This window comes from Schistocerca americana, chromosome 3 (genome assembly GCF_021461395.2).
Source record: "Schistocerca americana isolate TAMUIC-IGC-003095 chromosome 3, iqSchAmer2.1, whole genome shotgun sequence".
Classification (NCBI taxonomy): domain Eukaryota; kingdom Metazoa; phylum Arthropoda; class Insecta; order Orthoptera; family Acrididae; genus Schistocerca; species Schistocerca americana.
The window spans coordinates 687,248,308-687,267,552 of NC_060121.1; the positions used below are offsets into that span (position 1 = coordinate 687,248,308).

A 19,245-nucleotide genomic window follows, 5' to 3' on the forward strand; every position below is an offset into this window, starting at 1 on the left:
AAATTAAATCTGAATTTTAAGACAGAGTAAATTCATTTCCCACACTAAATCTTACCTCAAACACATCAGACACACACCTCCAGTAGAACAAACAACAAACAACAGTATATGATAGGCAATATGTAATTTTCTATGTAGTTATTACTTTGTATTACACTTTTAGAGGACAGTCTTTCTTTTGACATTATAAAGAAAGGCCAACTATTGTATCTCCTTTCTTTGGGTGCCATCCTATATTGCACCAATCACTTTTTGTAGTTCCAGTGCTATAATCACCTTCCCTTATTATGTTAAATGTCTACCGACACATGTACTCATTAGACATCTGTTAATTGAATGATGATGTTGCTAACCAACAAAAATCTGCTAACTTTGTCTCTGCAGTGTTCCAGAATTCCAGTTGTTTAGTCACAGTCTTTTCCTCTCTCCTGATAGCCTGTGGCTACTGTCTGATCAACTACTAACAAAAAAATCATTTTATTAAAAGCATTAGCTTAACTTTCACAGGTACTGAAGAAGGAAACAGTATTAGCCTAACCAAGGCAGCAATAAGTCATTGTCTCAAGTCTCAAAGCAAATCTAAACCACAGCAGTTAGGTAGTTAATCCCAAAGAAAAGTTCAATATTTTACCACTGACTCATGTTCCTTCACAATTTCTTTTTCTTCCCAACATTTAAGGATGATTAATCAATGACTTAATTTGTTAGTAACGAAATAATAAAATTATGGATCTGGTTTTGTATTGTTCCCTACTTTATTTCTTGACAAAAATTTTGCTGGATTAGTTAACGATGCATGGATACAATAGCCAAAGAATTATAATATGCACCTCAGTGTACTAAACATTTACATGTCTTGTCTCGAGTTATTTATTACCTTTTAAACAAAACTGATCAATAAAGGGATGAGGCAGAAAAATGTTCAGGGAAAGACAGGGATACAGTAATATAAGTCCATTAGGAAACAAATAAATAGGAAATTCATGCCTCCTAAGGTGAAACAGTTGTAGGAAATATGTGAGGAAATTGAAAAAGAAATGATCATTAGGAAGTCTCAACATATAGAACAGTCAAAACAACATTTTTTGAAGGTAAAAGCAAGGATGGTAACATTAAGAGTGCTCAGGGAATTCCACTATTAAATGCAGAGGAGAGAGAATGGGGAGTTGGATAGAATATGTTGAAGGCTCCTATGAGGGGGAGATTACATGTAGAAGAAGATATGGAAGACATACGGAATCCAGTATTAGAGTCAGAATTTAAAACAGCTCTGGAAGAAATGCAATCAAATAAAATCATTGGGGGGGGGGGGGGAGGGGGGGGGGGCAACCAAAACTATTTGAGTTGGTATGTAGAATCTATGAGACTCACGATGTATTATCAGGTGTACAGAAAAGTATCATCTACATCCTTCTTAATGTAGCAAGGGCAGATAATGCATCCAAACTGCTGACACGAATAATATACAGAAGAATGGAAAAGAAGATTTAGATTTGTTTGATGATAATCAGTTTGGCTTTAAGAAACATAAAGGCAACAGAGAGGCAGTTCTGATGTTGTACTTGATAATGGAATCAAGACTGAAGAAAAATCAAGAGAGACTCATAGGATTTGCCAACCTAGAAAAAGGGTTCAACAATGTAAAACAATGCAAGATTTTCGAAATGCTGAGAAAAATTGGATTAAGCTATAGGAAATGATGAACAATATACAATATGTACAGGAACTAAGAGGTAACAATAACATTACAAGACAAAGAATCAAGTGGTTGAATTAAAAAGGGTGTAAGACAGGTACACAGTCTTTCTCCTCTCCTATTCAATCCATACACTAAAGAAGCAATGATGGAAACAAAAAAAGGTTCAAGAGTGGAATTAAAATTCAGAGTGAAAGGCTATCAATGATGATTCACTGATGATACTACTAACCTCAGTGATAATGAAGAAGAATTACAGGACCTGCTGAATAAAGCAAAGAGTGAGTACAGAATGTGGATTGAAAATAAACCAGAAAAAGCAAAGATAACTAGAAGCAGCAGAAATAAGAATAGCAAGAAACTTTACATTAAAATTAATGGTCAAGAATCAAACAAAGTTCAGAAAATTTTCTACCTTGGAAGCAAAATAACCCATGATGGGTGAATCGAAGGTAACATAGAAAGTCAGGCAAAGAGGGCACTCTTGACCAAGAGAAGTTTACTGGTATCAAGCATAGGCCTTATTTTGAAGAATAAATTACTGAGAGTGTATGTTTGGAGCACAGTACTAAATGGTAACAGATCAAGGACAGTGGAAAACTGGAACAGAAGTGTCAGAGATGTGGTGCTGTGGAGGAATGTTGAAAAATAGGTGAAATTATAAAATGAGGAATGAGGAGGTTCTCTGCAGAACTGGGGAAGAAAGGAACACATGGAAAACAATGACAAGAAGAAGGGATGAGATGACAGACACATGTCAAGACATCAGGAAATAACCTGTGTGGTACTGGAGGGAGCAGTAAGTAGTAAAAATTGTAGATGAAGACAAGAGACTGGGATACATCCAACATCAGAAGACTGATGATTTTTTTAAAAAATTAAGCTTTTTTTCACTATTTGGACCATTTCACTTGGGATCTGTAGAAGGCACATTAGCACATTTGTTTTTCTTTGTAATTATTAATTGTGTATTACTGTTTTTCTGGCATATTCTGCATCCTGGAGGATCTCTTCACAATGGATCTATAGGAATGAAAAGTACATCTAATCTAATATAAATCACCCTGTTTTATCTTAGCCTCTGAAGGAAGCTCATTTGATTTCAAAATCTCTAAAATTTCATGTTGTTTTGGTTTGGTCCCTCTGTCAATGCTATTTATCTTTAATACAGTCTACTGCATGAGCTTCTTTAGATGTTCACTTCTTGTTCCTTAAAACAGGGTAAATGATCAATTCTACTATTTTCTTCCATTTTTACCTTTTCTGTATCTTATCATTTTATTGGAATTTTTATAACAGTTATCACTTTAAAATGATTCAGTGTGGCTACAGTGGCCAGTGATTTCTACTGAGATATTACTTCCTTCCTTCCCAGTGACCTGTATTCTGCCAATACTGGGACTGGACTGGTACGGAACTTCTCCAGTTTCATGGAGAAATGATCATAACTGTATAGAAGTGTCTGCATCTAGTGCAATTGCACTGTCAAATGTGCATCATTTTTGAAGTGTTTACTCATTGAGTATCTGACGTGAGATTTGGGTACCATCTCAATATTTACATAGGTTGATGTGAAAAACTGCCTAAAAACCATATCCAGGTTAGTCAGAAAACTGGCCCAAATTGTTAACCTGCAAAGTGGATTCGATCCAGGATGGACGCACCTCCCCATGTGCCGGATGCTGGCAGTTGAACACCAGAACTATCCGGGTAGGTAGTGAGATTCTGGTAAAACAATAATTCAGCTATTGTTCCTCATCTGCCCTTAGAGCCACTTCATACATTTCTTGATAATGCCTCACAAATTTACAGTTGAAAGTAACAGAGTTATAGCAAGGTCTCACTCTCTTTTCATGAAAGAACCTGTCAAATTTTAACAAACAAGTACTCACTTATCAGCAATGTTCATACGTATGTGATAAATTATTTTTCTATTATGAACATTAATAATTGTTGATTGTGAGTAAATAACTTAAATGATATGGTGGAATTGAAAGTTCTGGCACTACATAAATAATTTAGGAGTAAAGGTAGCAACTCGATAAGTACTATAGGTGTTGACACACACACACACACACACACACACACACACACACACATACAAACACAAACACCTGTACATCAACAATGAATATTGTGTATTCAGTAGCACAACGTAGTTGTACCACAATGTAGATACACAGATATGTCATGTGTGTGTGTGTGTGTGTGTGTGTGTGTGTGTGTGTGTGTGTGTGTTTGTGTGTGGGTGTTTGTGTTTTGTAGCTCAAAATAAGGATTTGTCTGCAAGGTAGTGTAGTTTTCAGTCTTCTCTGTGTACCTGTTGACAACTCAGTGCCTCTATTACTCGGTGAGCTGTTACATTTACTCCTAAGTTACTTACAACATAAATAAAAATCTACGAAGCTATCTTTTCCAATAGTTCACAAGAATTTTATATGAGATGTCAATGTATTATTTTAATTCATCATAGTTAAATAATTTTTATCGACAATGAAATTATGCCATTTCATTTGGGTATACCTACTAAAAAAAAATTATTTTATTTTTTATTTTTCTCATTGTTATCATGAATTTTCCTTCAGATGATGGAATTAATTTATTGTTCTGCAGATTTGATTTGTGCAATGTATTCCCAGAAATGAAGTGGTGGGGAAACATTCATATGAGGTTCACGGTTCTGTTTCAAAAAAACCTGTGCTCCGATATAAAGCAGAAGTATTCTGATCAAGCGATTCTACATATGGTATGATATCTGTTAATTTGAGCCATGATAAAGGTTTTCTTGCACTCAGTAGCAAGAGCTATATGAAAAAAAAAATGATAAAAAGAACATAATACTCATATGAGGAAGAAGAAACTGACCAGAAGACACAGGAAGCGAACAAGACCACACAGTTGACTGCTTGTAACAATAATACAGAAGTCTGAGATGAACGCAAGGCAAACAGCACATTTGTCCAACAGCTCTGCAAACTTATGAAATTCTAGTTCACTCCAGTTTAGCTAAAAGGTATAATTCTGCTACACAATGCACAGCAACAAAGCAGTGGCACTACGCATATCAAGTCTCTCTTTAGATGACTCTTGTTCATCATACATATATTCTTAAATGATATTCATAGTTTTTAAAGCAATTCCTGTCATCTTGTTCTCTTCAGTCTCCCCTATACTTCTCCACTATAATCTTTCAAATAAAACATTGGCTTGCAGCCCCATACTTTGCCTGTCCAGTTTTCCTGTACATCGCAGTAATCTCAAATGTTTGTAACTTTATACTATCTCCACTCAAGAATGATATTATTTCCTCTAATACATGTTGTCTTTCTTTTTGTTCTTAGAATTCTGTTACCTCTTTGTGCACAATGCATGGCTGGTTACCAATAGACCCCTTTGGTTTATATTTTTAGTGTAAAAATTATCAAGACATTTGTGGATCCTAAACTGACTATTTTTAAATAAGAAACTGATGGTTTGAAATGTAATTTCAGGCAGTGCTATACAAATGAGGAACATATTTGTACACTGAAGAGTCAAAGAAACTGGTATACATGCCTAATATCGTGTAGGGCCCCCACAAGCTCGCAGAAGTGCCGCAACACAACACAGCACGGACTTGACTAATGTCTGAAGTAGTGGTGGAGGGAACTGACATCATGAATCCTGCAGGGCCGTCCATAAATCCGTAAGAGTGCGAGGGGCTGGAGATCTCTTCTGAACAGCACATTGCAAGGCATCCCAGATATGCTCAACAATATTAATGTCTGGGGAGTTTTGTGGCTAGTGGAAGTGTTTAAACTCAGAAAGGTGTTCCTAGGACCACTCTGTAGCAGTTCTGGATGTGTGGGGTGTTGCACTGCCCTGCTGAAATTGCCCAAGTCCGTCAGAAAGCACAATGAAGATGAATGGATGCAGGTGATCAGACAGGATGCTTACATAAGTGTCACTTCTCAGAGTAATATCTAGGCATATCAGGAGTCCCATATCACTCCGACTCCACATACCCAACACCATTACAGAGTCTCTCCAACTTGAACAGTCCTCTGCTGACATGCAGGGTCCATGGATTCATGAGGTTTTCTCCATACCCTTACACATCCATCTGCTCGACACAATTTGAAAAGAGACTTGTTTGACCGGGCAACTTGCTTCCAGTCCTCAACAGTCCAATGTCGGTGTTGATGGGCCCAGGCAAGGTGTAAAGCTTTCTGTTGTGCTATCATCAAGGGTACAAAAGTGGGCCTTTGGCTCTGAAAGCCCATATCAATGATGTTTCATTGAATGGCTCACACGCTGACACTTGTCGAGGCCCAGCACTGAAATCTGCACCAATTTGCAGAAGGGTCACACTTCTGTCATGTTGAATGATTCTCTTCTACATCTACATTTATACTCCACAAGCCACCCAATGGTGTGTGGCAGAGGGCACTTTATGTGTCACTGTCATTACCTCCCTTTCCTATTACAGTCATGTATGGTTCGCGGGAAGAACGACTGCCGGCGGAAAGCCTCCATGCGCGCTCGAATCTCTCTAATTTTACAATCATGATCTCCTCAGGAGGTATAAGTAGGGGGAAGCAATATATTCGATACCTCATCCAGAAACGCACCCTCTCGAAACCTGGACAGCAAGCTACACCACGATGCAGAGCACCTCTCTTGCAGAGTCTGCCACTTGAGTTTGCTAAACATCTCCATAATGCTATCACACTTACCAAATAACCCTGTGACAAAACGCGCCACTCTTCTTTGGATCTTCTCTATCTCCTCTGTCAACCCGACCTGGTATGGATCCCACACTGATGAGCAAAACTCAAGTATAGGTCGAACGAGTGTTTTGTAAGCCACCTCCTTTGTTGATGGTCTAAATTTTCTAAGGACTCTCCCAATGAATCTCAACCTGGCACCCGCCTTACCAACAATTAATTTTATATGATCATTCCACTTCAAATCATTCCGTACGCATACTCCCAGATATTTTACAGAAGTAACTGCTACCAGGGTTTGTTCCACTATCATATAATCATACAATAAAGGATCCTCCTTTCTATGTATTTGCAATACATTTCACTTGTCTATGTTCAGACTTCAGTTGTTGTTGGTCCTATGCTTGCAAGATCTTTTTCCGGCCGAAGCGATGTAGGAGACATGATGTTTTATCAGATTCCTGATATTCATGGTACACTCATGAAACGGTCATGCAGGAAAATCCTCACTTCATCGCTACCTCAGAGATGCTCTGTCCCATCGCTCAGGTACCTACTAGAACACAATGTTAAAACTAACTTAAATCTTGATAATCTGCTCTTGTATCAGCAGTAACTGATCTAACAACTGTGCCAGACACTTGTTGTCTTATACAGGCATTGCTGTCTGCAGTGCCTATTCTGCTTGTTTCCATATCTCTGTATTGGAATATGCATGCGTATACCAGTTTCTTTGGTGCTTCAGAGTAAAATGCTTATGTTTCACAACAAGCAATATCCTATTTCATCATTGTTGGTAATGTTACCATCAAAGGCAATACAGATTGTCTGTAACATGTCCGCAATAGATTTTACCACTGCTCACAGTCATCACTGTTTACAAAAGATGGGAGCATTACTCATCACAGGAGCTTATAGACATCCATTTTAATGTATAAGGCAACAAGACGCCATACACAGCAAGACAACAAATGTACAGAGAAAACTTTTGCAACACTTGGAAAAAATTGCAATGTATAGAAATATGAGCCACAGACACAGGGCCAAAGTCCTCACCAAAGAATAGTTAATAAAATAGAATTTGAAGATATGGTGCTGCACTATGTGGGAGAAGATTCATCAATAAATACTCATCAACTTGTCCATTAAATGCACAATTAAAAAAGAAAACGGTGTTGAGAGTACTAATGGAGCAATAATTACATGAATATCATATTTAACATATACAGGCAATGATGGGCCAAATATTTCTGAACCCACAGATCCATTACAATAATAGATTATCCAGCACAGTACTACAGTAACAAACTTCAAACATTTTACGCAGCTCAGGGATGAGGCCTCTTTCAATCAGAAGCAAGTTTTTTAACTGATACAATAGTCACATCTGGAGTGAGGAAAATCCATGTGCCACAAAGATCTCAGTTCACCAGCAGTGATTTTCCATCAAGCTGTGGGCTGTAATTGTACATTGTGAACTTAAATCACTGTACTTGCTGCCACACTGTTTGAATTATGCATGTTATAGCGCATGCAGAATACTGTGGCCGGCAGATGCACACATGGCAGGGCACTCATGGGGAGAGTGGTAGTGGTGGGGGCTGCGGGCAGATGCTATAGGGGAAATGCCGAGCCCAGGAGGGGAAGTGCCATTGTAAAACTAAAGCTTACATTCACATTTTTTGTAAATCTTACATGGGGACCCTTCATGTCCACACTTGCATGGTGACCATTCAAAAATATCTGTCACCTCTTCTTTGGTTAGTATCTAAACAGAATTCTGCCAAAAACAGTGATTTATTTTCACCTGGCTTGAATTATGCATGTTATAGCGCATGCAGAATACTGTGGCCGGCAGATGCACACATGGCAGGGCACTCATTTGTAACTATCAGAGAAATGTCACAATAGGGAATTTTGAGTAAAACCTACACTCCAGAGTCCCACCTCACTAACATGGTGTGCAGATGCAATTACATGAGAATTCTGAAATAGTGGTTTATTAACTTTATTAAGTGAGGAACTGAGGAAAAGTAAGGTCAGCATTTTATGAAAAAGCACATCCTTGGTACAAAACAAATGTGTAATGACTTCATGTATGTTGTTAAAAAACCCATAGCATTTCTCATTTCACCAGGTATTGATGGCCCCTAAAAACCACATTCTTTCCTCAGAAAAGTCTGTAGTTTGGGGAATAACAGGTAGATAATGAAGTTTTGCAAAATACTGTCCCTTTGTGTACCATCATTTGCCAAAATCTCATTTCAATACCTCAAACTGTGTATGAAATATGAGGGATGTTGGGGATATTTTACTCTGGCTTTATGCTGGAGTGGTGCATTTGCTAATGAGTGCGCTACATCAGATCAATTTTCTCAAGACTGGTGACAGAGACCTCCACCCAAGTCTAATGAAAATTTCAATGAAATGATGGGCACATCATAATAAACCTGACATATAAAGCAACAAGTAAAGCAAAACTTAAATTTTCTACCGAATAGTTTCTGTAAAATCGTATGACTGTTGGGCTTGTACATCGTTTCTGCCACTGCCGACAGGCCGAGCAATGGCAAACGCTAGTCAACCTCCCCTTCTGAACAAACGAATGAACTCACCCAGAGCCTTGGACAAAAACTGGTCACTGCACCTCGGCCACCGTATCTTGTGCAACCTATTCTTCATGTTCCTTTCAGATGTGTGGGCTTAACTGTTGAGAACTGTATCTCTTGACCATGAGAGAGAGTGTTTTCAACATGGCAGTACACTGTGCCATTTTATTATTAATGTTTGGGAGCGTCTGACAACAATTAGCCATACTGTGGCTTTTGGCTGATGCCAACATGATCGTCGTACCTCACTTCTGTTGCTTTTTCCCCCTGTTGGTTATGAAAAGTTGAATGTCATGAAAACCAAGTAAAACCAGCAGAGGTTTGTCTTATTGTACAGCAGACAACAGGTATATGTGAGCATTTAAACCAAAATTATACGGGCCATTTTAATACAACCAGAGACTGGTAATCATCAGTCAGAAAAACTGCTTTGAGCTTAAGTTGCTGCTATAAAATGTAAGTGGCTGATGAACGTTCAACAGTTCCTCATTGTAAAATACTTGTGTAGGATTTTCTACCATTTGTATAACTTGTATCCTAGAAATTTGGGACATCCTGGTATATGGCTGGGTAAGAAGAATTCTTTTGTTTGGAAATTACTTACAAATTTTTGGAATGACTGGAGATACAAAACAGAAACAGAACTATTTTCTGTTTTTGGTGGTAATAATATTTTTTCAGCCAATTTTAAACAATAACGTCACTCCACTGGTAGCCATTAGTGATGATGCACTGCTGAATACATTCACGGATATTGTGCAACATGAGTCAAATGTCAGTAAATTTTTCCCACTTCACTTCCTTTTCATTTTCAACAGTAACACACCTAGACCTCAGCCTTTTAGTATTCAGAAGGTTATAAAATATGTGGAGTAACATTTGGGGACTAAATGTTTGGCTCGGAACCATATCAATTCTAGGGATGGTGCTCCAGAGTGTGAGCTTCATTTACATTCTGTGAGCAAGGCTGATCTCAACCTTCTCTCCCAGCCATTGGAATACTCTAAGTATGACCTTGGAGCCCAGACAATAGACATTGTCAATTCAAATATGTATCACAATCAGTTACACTTAATGTGTAAAGAAGTACCATTATGTATGTCTTTCCTAGTACTTTTTTCTTTGATATATGTTACTGTATTTGCCACTCAAAATCAGAGAGTAATTTCTCCACAGCTGGATTACCCTTACATCCTCTAAATGCCATTTCTTCAAGTCATATTGAAAAACTCTTTTTTCTTAACCTAGTTTAAATTCTGAAGTGATATACTTCATACGTGAGAGCTCAAATTAAAACATCAACTTCTTTATGCAGCTGCCATTCTGCTGATTATAATACCTTTGGTTAGCAAAAATGATTAAATTTTAAGACTATTTGGTGCAGGAAATAATTGAATGGGTTCTTTTGTCACGAGGAGTAGAAGCAAGTTATAAACACTAACTCAACATAACTTGTTGTGCAAGGTCTGCCTATTGTTGAGTTTATGGGTATACCAACAATAATAACTTACAATTATGCACTAGCCTAATTACAGTTTTCTGTGCACGAAAAACACAATTATAAAGTACAAATAAAACCTGAAAACAGTACATGCTACTCTGGAGCACAGTTTTACCTTTATTCATGTATTTTTCAATACTTGAATGTTCACAAATACATTGGATGGTTGTGTTGATGTGCTTTTCATTAATTATTTACACACTTCATGAGCTTTTCTTTTGTCAGTATATGTACAAAGCTGTGTGTGTGTAAAGCTGTTAACATTAACATTTGTCTCAGTTTCTTACCTGTTTAAGATGGTTTTTCAAAATTGTCCCCTCAGGTTCTGGTAATGGTGGTAGTTCATCTGTTGCTCCAGATGGCGGTGTTATCTTATTTGAGTCCAAGTCGACCAGCCAGATGTCATCAGGAAGCCTTTAATTCATAAAGTCAAATGTGTCTTTAAATCTGCTATGACATTTATGATTAATACTTTATTTTATAATCAATCATTGATCATGCACCAATAAACAATTTAAAAGTATATTCAGATTGGAATAATAATTTATAATGAGAACCAAGTGCATAACATGTCATTCTATTGCTCTCCATAATGTTTAACCAAACCAAGTTAAGAGTGGCAACAAATATTTGATTTGAGAATAAATTCAAATTATAAAACCTGTTTCTAGATTTTGATTTATAATTTTAAGCAACTACTAATTGACCCACCATTTGATTGACAGTTTTTTATTGTATTATTTCCTTTTCCTTGCTCTTTCAACCATCTTGATGTTAATGCAGTGGAAAAGGAGAGAAGTAAAAAGAATGTGGGTGTGGAACAGGGAACTGTGTAGTGCTGGAATTGGAACAGGGAAGGGGGTAGGTGGGTAAAGGACAATGACTAATTAAGGATGAGGCCAGGAGGGTTACAGGAGCATAGGATATATTGCAGGGAGAGTTCCCACCTGCACAATTCAGGAAAGCTGGTGTTGGTGGGAAGGATCCACATGACATAGGCTGTGAAACCTGAAGTGGAGAACGTCATGTTGGGCAGTATGCTCAGCAACTGGGTGGCCCAGCTATTTCCCGGCTGTAGTTTGTTGGTGGCCATTCATGCAGGCAGACAGCTTGTTGACTGTCATGCCTACATAAAATGCAGCACATGGGTTGAAACTTAGCTTGTAGATTACATGACTGGTTTCACAGGGTTCCCTGTCTTTGATGGGATAGGTGATGCTTGTGACCAGACTGAAATAGGTGGGGGTGGGAGGATGTATGTAAGAGGTCTTGCATCTAGGTCTATTACAGGGTTATGACCCATGTGGCAAGGGGTTGGGAGCAGTCCCTTGTGTGTTCCCACAAGCACCAATCTAGTGCCCCCCACTCCCACCCTGCTATACATCCCCCTCCCCATCCCAGCCTCCTGCTTACATCTATCACCCAGTTGCTTCTTCTTCCATCATTCACTGCTGCTTGCAGTCTAACCTCGGCAGCCAGAGACTGTGGTCATGTGTGGGTGAGTTGCACTTGCATATCTGTGTGTTGTTTAATTCCAATGAAGGCCTTTTTGGCCAAAAGTTTACTTTTTGACAGTCTTTTTGTTGTGCTTACCCGCAACTCAGCATCTCCACTATATGATGAGTAGCAACTATCCTTCTCATAATATTATCAAAATATTATATACTCAGGTCTTATTTCACAGAATTAATTGTTCAAGACATATTTTCTTAAATATTAACAACAAAAATAAAGTTAATTTGCTGGATTTAACTGCCATATAGAAGCAGTCATAATTTAAAGCTGGTCAAGAACACATACAGGTGAAATCTGCAGTGATTTAATAGATGTTTTCAGGTTAGTTGATACAGCTCATTGAAAATCCCTCATTTTCCTCTTCTCAATGAGCATCTTACTATTTAAATAATTATTCAGAATTAAAGTTTTTGTGTTCCAGAATGTTTCATTCTTAACTTGTTATTGTTCCCAAAATTCAGTCCCTTAGTTTTCTAGCCCTGTATCTCTGCTTCTAAAAATGTCCACTTTCACTAGAATAACTTGTTAGTCTGTTAATTATTTGATTTTGATAATTTCTTTTTTAAACAAGTTTTGAAGGGCTACAGTAATTCCCAAAGAGGTAGAAATTGTTTTTACAACCCAGTTCCTAAACTTTTGTTAATTTTTCTATTAACCAACTCTTAGTTAAAGGAAATAGTTCTTCTGCTCATTATAATTTTTGTACACTGATTTTACTGTCTATCAGTTTAACAACAATTTTTAATTTTATTATCTTGTTCACCTGTAAGCTGATGGGCAGGAAAAATGCTATGGTAGTCTGTACTAAGTAATCTAATTGATATCATCTCTCGGTCGAAATGTACAATTAATCTGTGAGTCAGGCAAAATTATGACAGTCAAGTATAATGTAAAAATTACACCACTCTGTCAAAGAATTTCATAGTACAAGTGCTGACCTGTGATACATGAGCTACTAAAACTATTACTTGCAAACTCATTAATTATGTTTTATTGATATTAATAAATGCGAAAATATTACAACTGATATAGTGTTGTGTTTGTCATTAAATAACTGGTCATTAAAACAAAATTATAGCAAGAAGCAAGAAATTAACGTGTAGCATCACTACTTCAAAGGTAAAATCCAGGTCAGTAATCTTAACTCCAGCTGTCCGTTCTTTCATGCTTGCTTGCAATAGATGCTTTCAGTTTGAAGTGTTAGCTGAACACAATTCCAGATTCTATCTGACAGTTTGCTGAAGACACCAGGTAGCCCTAACATCAACATTACTATGGCTCCAATAAAAATATGTGAAAGTTGTCAGCTTCATTGGCAGTGACCCAGGGAGGGGAGAATTAAATTAAATAAAGCAAAAAACTGTAAATTCCTCCTATGGTCTGAATCATCAAGGTATCAATGGATAAAAAATTATCATTGAGTCAGAGGCCCAATTGAGTCAGAGGCCCATCAGGCATTCAGTTGTATTTTTTGTACATGGTGACCAGAATCCAACAAAATGACTATAGGAATTCGAACATGTTACTAACATGATGTGTTTTGCCAGTGTCTACTTTCACTTGGGTGATATAGTCCAGCAGCGGCTTGAGAACAAGGGTAAGTTCAAGAGGTGATCAAAGCTAGAAATAAAAGAAACATTTGGTAACAACCAGCAGCAGATCTGCATAGCATGAAAACAACTGGACAACATAGCATAATGACAGAGGGAAATGATGAAGTCACATACACAGTTTCCAGATCTGTGTCACACAGTGAAACTGAGTATGATGGTAGCTGTCAAAGTTTCACATCTAATGAAGGGCATGGCAGAGGACTTCACCAAGAAGCACCTGTATGTTGAGGGACTGCAGCAGAAAAAAAGAGTAGACCAAGAGGTATTCTACAATTTTCTGAGCATCGTACTGGTGGCAATCATAGAAGACTCTTAGGAACTTGCACTGTCAATATGGCAAATAGTGAGAGAAGAGATATGAAATTTTATGAAATCTTCTAAGACCAAAACTACATTGCCAGAAGCAGCAGTGTTGACTGTTGAACACAGCCAGATCGGTAGCATCACTAAAGCTGCAGTTATAGTGGAGCCACATGGCACAATCAGAGCAGCATGGTGCAGCGACCACAGCAGCACTGGTAAACAAAACCAGTGCTGCTCAGTGCATGTGATTATAGTGGTGCTGCAAGCACTACTGCGCAGAGAGGAGTGGCACATAGAGGCTATGTGCGGACTAAAAAAATTGTTTCTGAGCGTGATGACCAGAGCATTTGAGTGACTCCGGCTGCATTCAGGCAATGCTAGCAGCATTTCACTGTTGCAGCGGGTAGCACAGACACTACTATTGTTAGTGTTGTTACTGCTTGTGTTTCTTTTGTTGTACTGTTTAAGAAAGTAGTATCAGCAACAGCCATAATAGCAGCTGTTTCTACTCAGTGTCTATTATGGAACAAGAGAAACATCTACATGTGACAGCAGTACTACAATCTACAAGTACAGAATGCATTTCCGTATTCTCTCATTTCTTTCACTGTCTTAAAATGATAGGCAATAATAAAACTGAAGTAGCACAGCTGATAAATACTTGAAAATCATGTTTCATTGTGTGAAAAATGTTTTCAAAACTATCCTATGTGGACAGCTTCATTTGAAGCTCTGTTGAAATCTCATATTGTTCGTTAAGTGCCTTGTATAAAACACTCAAATTCTACTGTATGTCGCTTATTGACGCTAAGGGATCCTTATAGGCCAATAACAGTGTTGTGGAGAACATGTACATTTCACAATATTGTCTGCAAATTTTGGCAAAGTTTGTTTTGGCTTACAAAATATGCTCCAGTTAGGGGTCATTATTCCTAAAGCACATTCCATTAATCATCATAATCTAGAAAAGATTTCGTCAAAATATTCTTTCCTTGGATCTAAAACCCATCAACTATAAGAGTTGATAAAATGCCTTGAAATACACTATAAGAATGAAATCTACCACTTTCGTTTTCCTTCCCATATCACCCAACATTAATTATAATGAGTTTCCTGTGAGGACCTGCAACTGATGTAGGATCACACAATAAAAATGTTTCATAATCATTTCACCAGAATTTTCTGATCATTTTAGACAAATGTGTTTTCTGTCAACATCACCAACTGCATTTGGAAAATTCTGTATGTTATATACAACATTTACTGTAATTACAAAATCATCTTCAGAAGGTGTTCATGTATTGTGGCCAGAGGCGATCCCAATACTTTGGAAGTTGGCTCCACAACTTCACAATTCTTAGAATGGTTATAAATCCTACTGTGAATGTCACAGCCAAGTCTTGAAAACTTCTCCTGGTTTCCATGAACTTGTAATAATTCTCATTTCATCAGCTGTTGGTGACCCTTAAAAAATTACATTATTACGCTGAAAAAATCTGTACTGTAGTTACCTTATATTGCACTAGTAAGGAAGTTACACACAGTAACCATATGCAAACCACCTTCCTCTTTGCACGCTATCATTTGCCAAAATATTGTTTCTATATCTCAAACCATTTATGAGATACAAGGATGTTATGAATATTTCATTCTTGCTTTATCATATGGACACATGAGTGGAATGAAGTGCACTATATACAATCCATTTTCTTCAGAATGGAATGAGTTAAAGACCCCATCCCAAGTTTAAAGAATAGTTCAATGATAACTGCACCTGGTACGCAGCAACATATGACCTAATGTGCACCAAACAAAAATTCATAGTGATCTCTATTTCTCATTGCTAACTATTTTATTTTTTTGAAGTGGCTTGCTTAATTTTGAAATATCACAATAACTATGCTGATTAATGAAACTATAAGCAGTTCATCATGAAGCTGAAAAATAAAACTTTGTGATGCATGGGAATAAACTTGTTTTTACTGAGTAGTTTCTTTTAAAAAGTTTGAGAAATGCTGCACACTGGCAAGCTTGTGTGTTTGCCTGCCTGCTGCCGCACTGTTTCCTGGCCACAATGGACCTGGGAATGAAGCAGAAGTGTGGCAGTTGCCCCATGCACAGCTCCATTATAATCCAGGACTAATTCAAAAAGAGGTTTGTTGATCATCTGCATCAATATCTACGAGACATGCTAACACTGAGGAATGAAATTGGAAACTCTGTAACTTATGTTGCAGTGGTCATACAACATCCAAGGTTCTCGACAACATAAAAGCAACTGGTACCCACACCACTTCAGTCACCATGCAGAGAAATGGACACTTGGTGAGTTGTGGAAAATGCACTATTATTTTTCCACTGCATACACTCTGGGTACATTATATACAACTGTAAAGAGACAAGAAGAATTTTCAACAATTGTTGTCCCACAAGACATCAAACAACAAGGTAATTCTATGTATAGCATGTAATTGCAGAAGACTACAGCCGATCTGCTGGATGAAGCTCATTGCCATACCCTGGTCAAGGTAGCTCTCCAGCTGTTCAGTGTCACAGTACAGAGGATTCAGCTGCTTACGCAACTGCCAAAATCAGTAAAATAAATGAGACGACCATCTATGGAGGTAAGGTCATCACAGATGAAAATCCTCCATGGATGAGATTTCCTGAAATGTCGGGAAAACACATGGACGTCATTATCAAAGACCAACCTGTCAAGGCACGAGCAAATTCTGGGCCATAACTTTCACTGGTTATCACTGTCAACTAAAATAGATTATGTTCACAAATTTAAAAGCACTGTTCTGAAAGCTGCAATACGTCCAGCCAATAGTAACTTGTGTTGTGTGAATATCAATGATGGAACACTGCCTTAGAGCTTTAGTAATATTATAGTGTAGTAATATAGAAAACTGGACACAATCACAAACACTGGCAAGATCCCAGTCATCTCTACATCAACAAAAATTGCAGCTTAACAAAAGGAAAAGCCAGTATTACAGAAGACCACAAAGGCCTCAGATGAGGAAGAATCTGTCCACGGCAAATTCAGATTAAAAGCTGGAACATTGTAAAAAGGTATCACAACCCAGTTGGATGGAAATGATTTCTTGTCATCCCAGTTCATTTACAGTTAGATTTACTGAAGTGTTTTTGCAAAGCTCCAACATCAGCTCATCTGAGGTCTGCAATGGCTTCTGATGAAACCAGAAGCTAGTTTCACTGGGCAGGTCTCTACTGATCTGTCAGACATTATGTAAGTCATTGTATGGAATGTTAATGATGTTAAGTGTGTGCCTTAGTTACCAACAAGACAATTGGTAGTAACACTTCTTGCAGCTGCTCTATCTCACTGGGTGGGGGCTGACCTTTTGGGATGGTTACCCAAGTCAACTGAGAAGAATAATTGGATTATGCTGTGCCTTACTCTGTCATCATCAAGATTGTAACAACAGCCAAAGCTCTGGAAATCAACAGGTGTCTTGTATTAAAGTTCATTTTGAAGCTTGGAGAGCCACCTGTAATGATCTCTGATTTTGGACATGTGTTTCAAGCAAGACTGCTGTTTGAAATAACTTCATGATGCAAAATCATCTACAGGATGACTTTCACCTGCAAGCAAAATGTCCCATAGAAGTTTTAATAAGATGCTGGAAGACATGCTCTCAGCACATTTAAATCCAATAGGGCACAGCTTGATACTACAGGTTTCACATTAGTTTTCTCAGTACGCAGTAAAAAGACTGAAACAATGATAGATACCTTGTTTCCATTACAGCCTGATCATTGTTAGAATGACTGCATAAAACAGTCCATCACCTGAAGAAGTAAGATAGTTGACACAAATATAGACCTTGCACCCCCAGGATAAGAACTGTGAACAATATAATGCCAAACATTCAATTGTAACCTATAATCCAGGGGATCTAGTATGAATTTTTACACTTACACATAACATTTGGATATTATACAACTTAATTATAAAGGGTGTATCCATGGACGAGGAAAAAAAATTCCTGGGTTTTTCCCAGATGTCTTGGTTAAAAATACCAGTACACTTTTTCCTGGGTGAAAATACACTTTTCCCTTCTTAAGTGACAGAATATTTTCTGGAAAAAATGACATTTTGTCTATGGAATGTGTGATTGATCCTCTTGTTAAAATTTTTTGTTTATTTATAGACACAAACACATACATGACACAGTCATAACCGGTTTCGGCCATATAATGACCATCTTCAGATGCTAAAGGCGGCATACACTGAACACAGGTTCATGCGTTGTCAAACTAGTTATAGCCTTCCGTAAGTGTGTGAATGTATTTTAATTCACTTGCTAGCTCTTGGCCACAGAAATCCATTTTGTTTTCATTTGAGGTGAGAGTTGTAAATGAAGAAGAAACAGGAAAATCACTAAACCTAAACACAGGTCCTGTGGAGACTAAAGCCCTCTACAACTTAGACTGCTCTGCACATGCGCAAATCTGGCAGCTTGTTACTACTGCTGATACAACTAACAGCTGTACTTCAAGTAGTCATAGACAGAAGCAGGTACTGCTCATATGCGACTCAACTGTACATGCGCACCGCCCACTGGCAACTGATCAAATGAACCTAATGTAAACCGTTGTGATGTCGCAGTCATAGGAATCAGTTTGTTGTTATAATGTATTGCATAGTCTTTGTCCTAAAGCCTTTGACACATTTTGGTGTTGGCAGACACTTGTGTGTGCACTGTGTTTTGATGTTGGAAATGGCACATTTTTTTTGCAACTTAAGTTTATTTTGGTTTTCTTTCCTTCGTTTATGTTTTATTGTTGCAGTTTCATTTTGCAGTAGTGGGATAAAGTGAAATTCTTTGTTAGAGTATCCGTTCTTACCAGTTAAAATTACAGAAATTGAACTGAAAACTAACACAATGAAAAATTCCCAGAATTCTAAAAAAATTTTCCAGGATTTCCCTGTTTTAACCGGATGAAAAAATTCCTGGGTTTTTCCCAGATTTCCTGCTTTCTCGGGCCATATGCACCCTGTTACACTATGGTCTACATCAAATCATATGGTCTACATCAAATCATATGTTGCTTGTCAGGTGTTTGTTAAGAAGATGAAGATAATGACAAAAGCACAGAGATATCATCTACATACTTCACATGAATCCCACTCATATTCCTGAGGGGCAGGTCAAAGATAAGGGCTTCTGATACAAGGAACATAGTTATCTGTTCAACAATTGTAATGTCGTGATGGATGTCTCCCCATTTGAACATCGCAATGACCATGAGATGCGACAACATAACCAAA

The 19,245-nt window shown here is 37.7% G+C and overlaps 1 protein-coding gene across 1 annotated transcript in view; it reads right to left on the bottom strand.

Annotated features, from left to right (window-relative positions):
• The window catches only part of LOC124606313 (MAP kinase-activating death domain protein), a 612,624-nt gene that overhangs the window by 451,329 nt on the left and 142,050 nt on the right, over positions 1–19,245 (bottom strand). Inside the window, exon 11 of the mRNA XM_047138295.1 lies at positions 10,800–10,926. Within this exon, the coding sequence (XP_046994251.1) occupies positions 10,800–10,926 (127 nt within the window). The remainder of the gene's footprint in view (positions 1–10,799; positions 10,927–19,245) is intronic.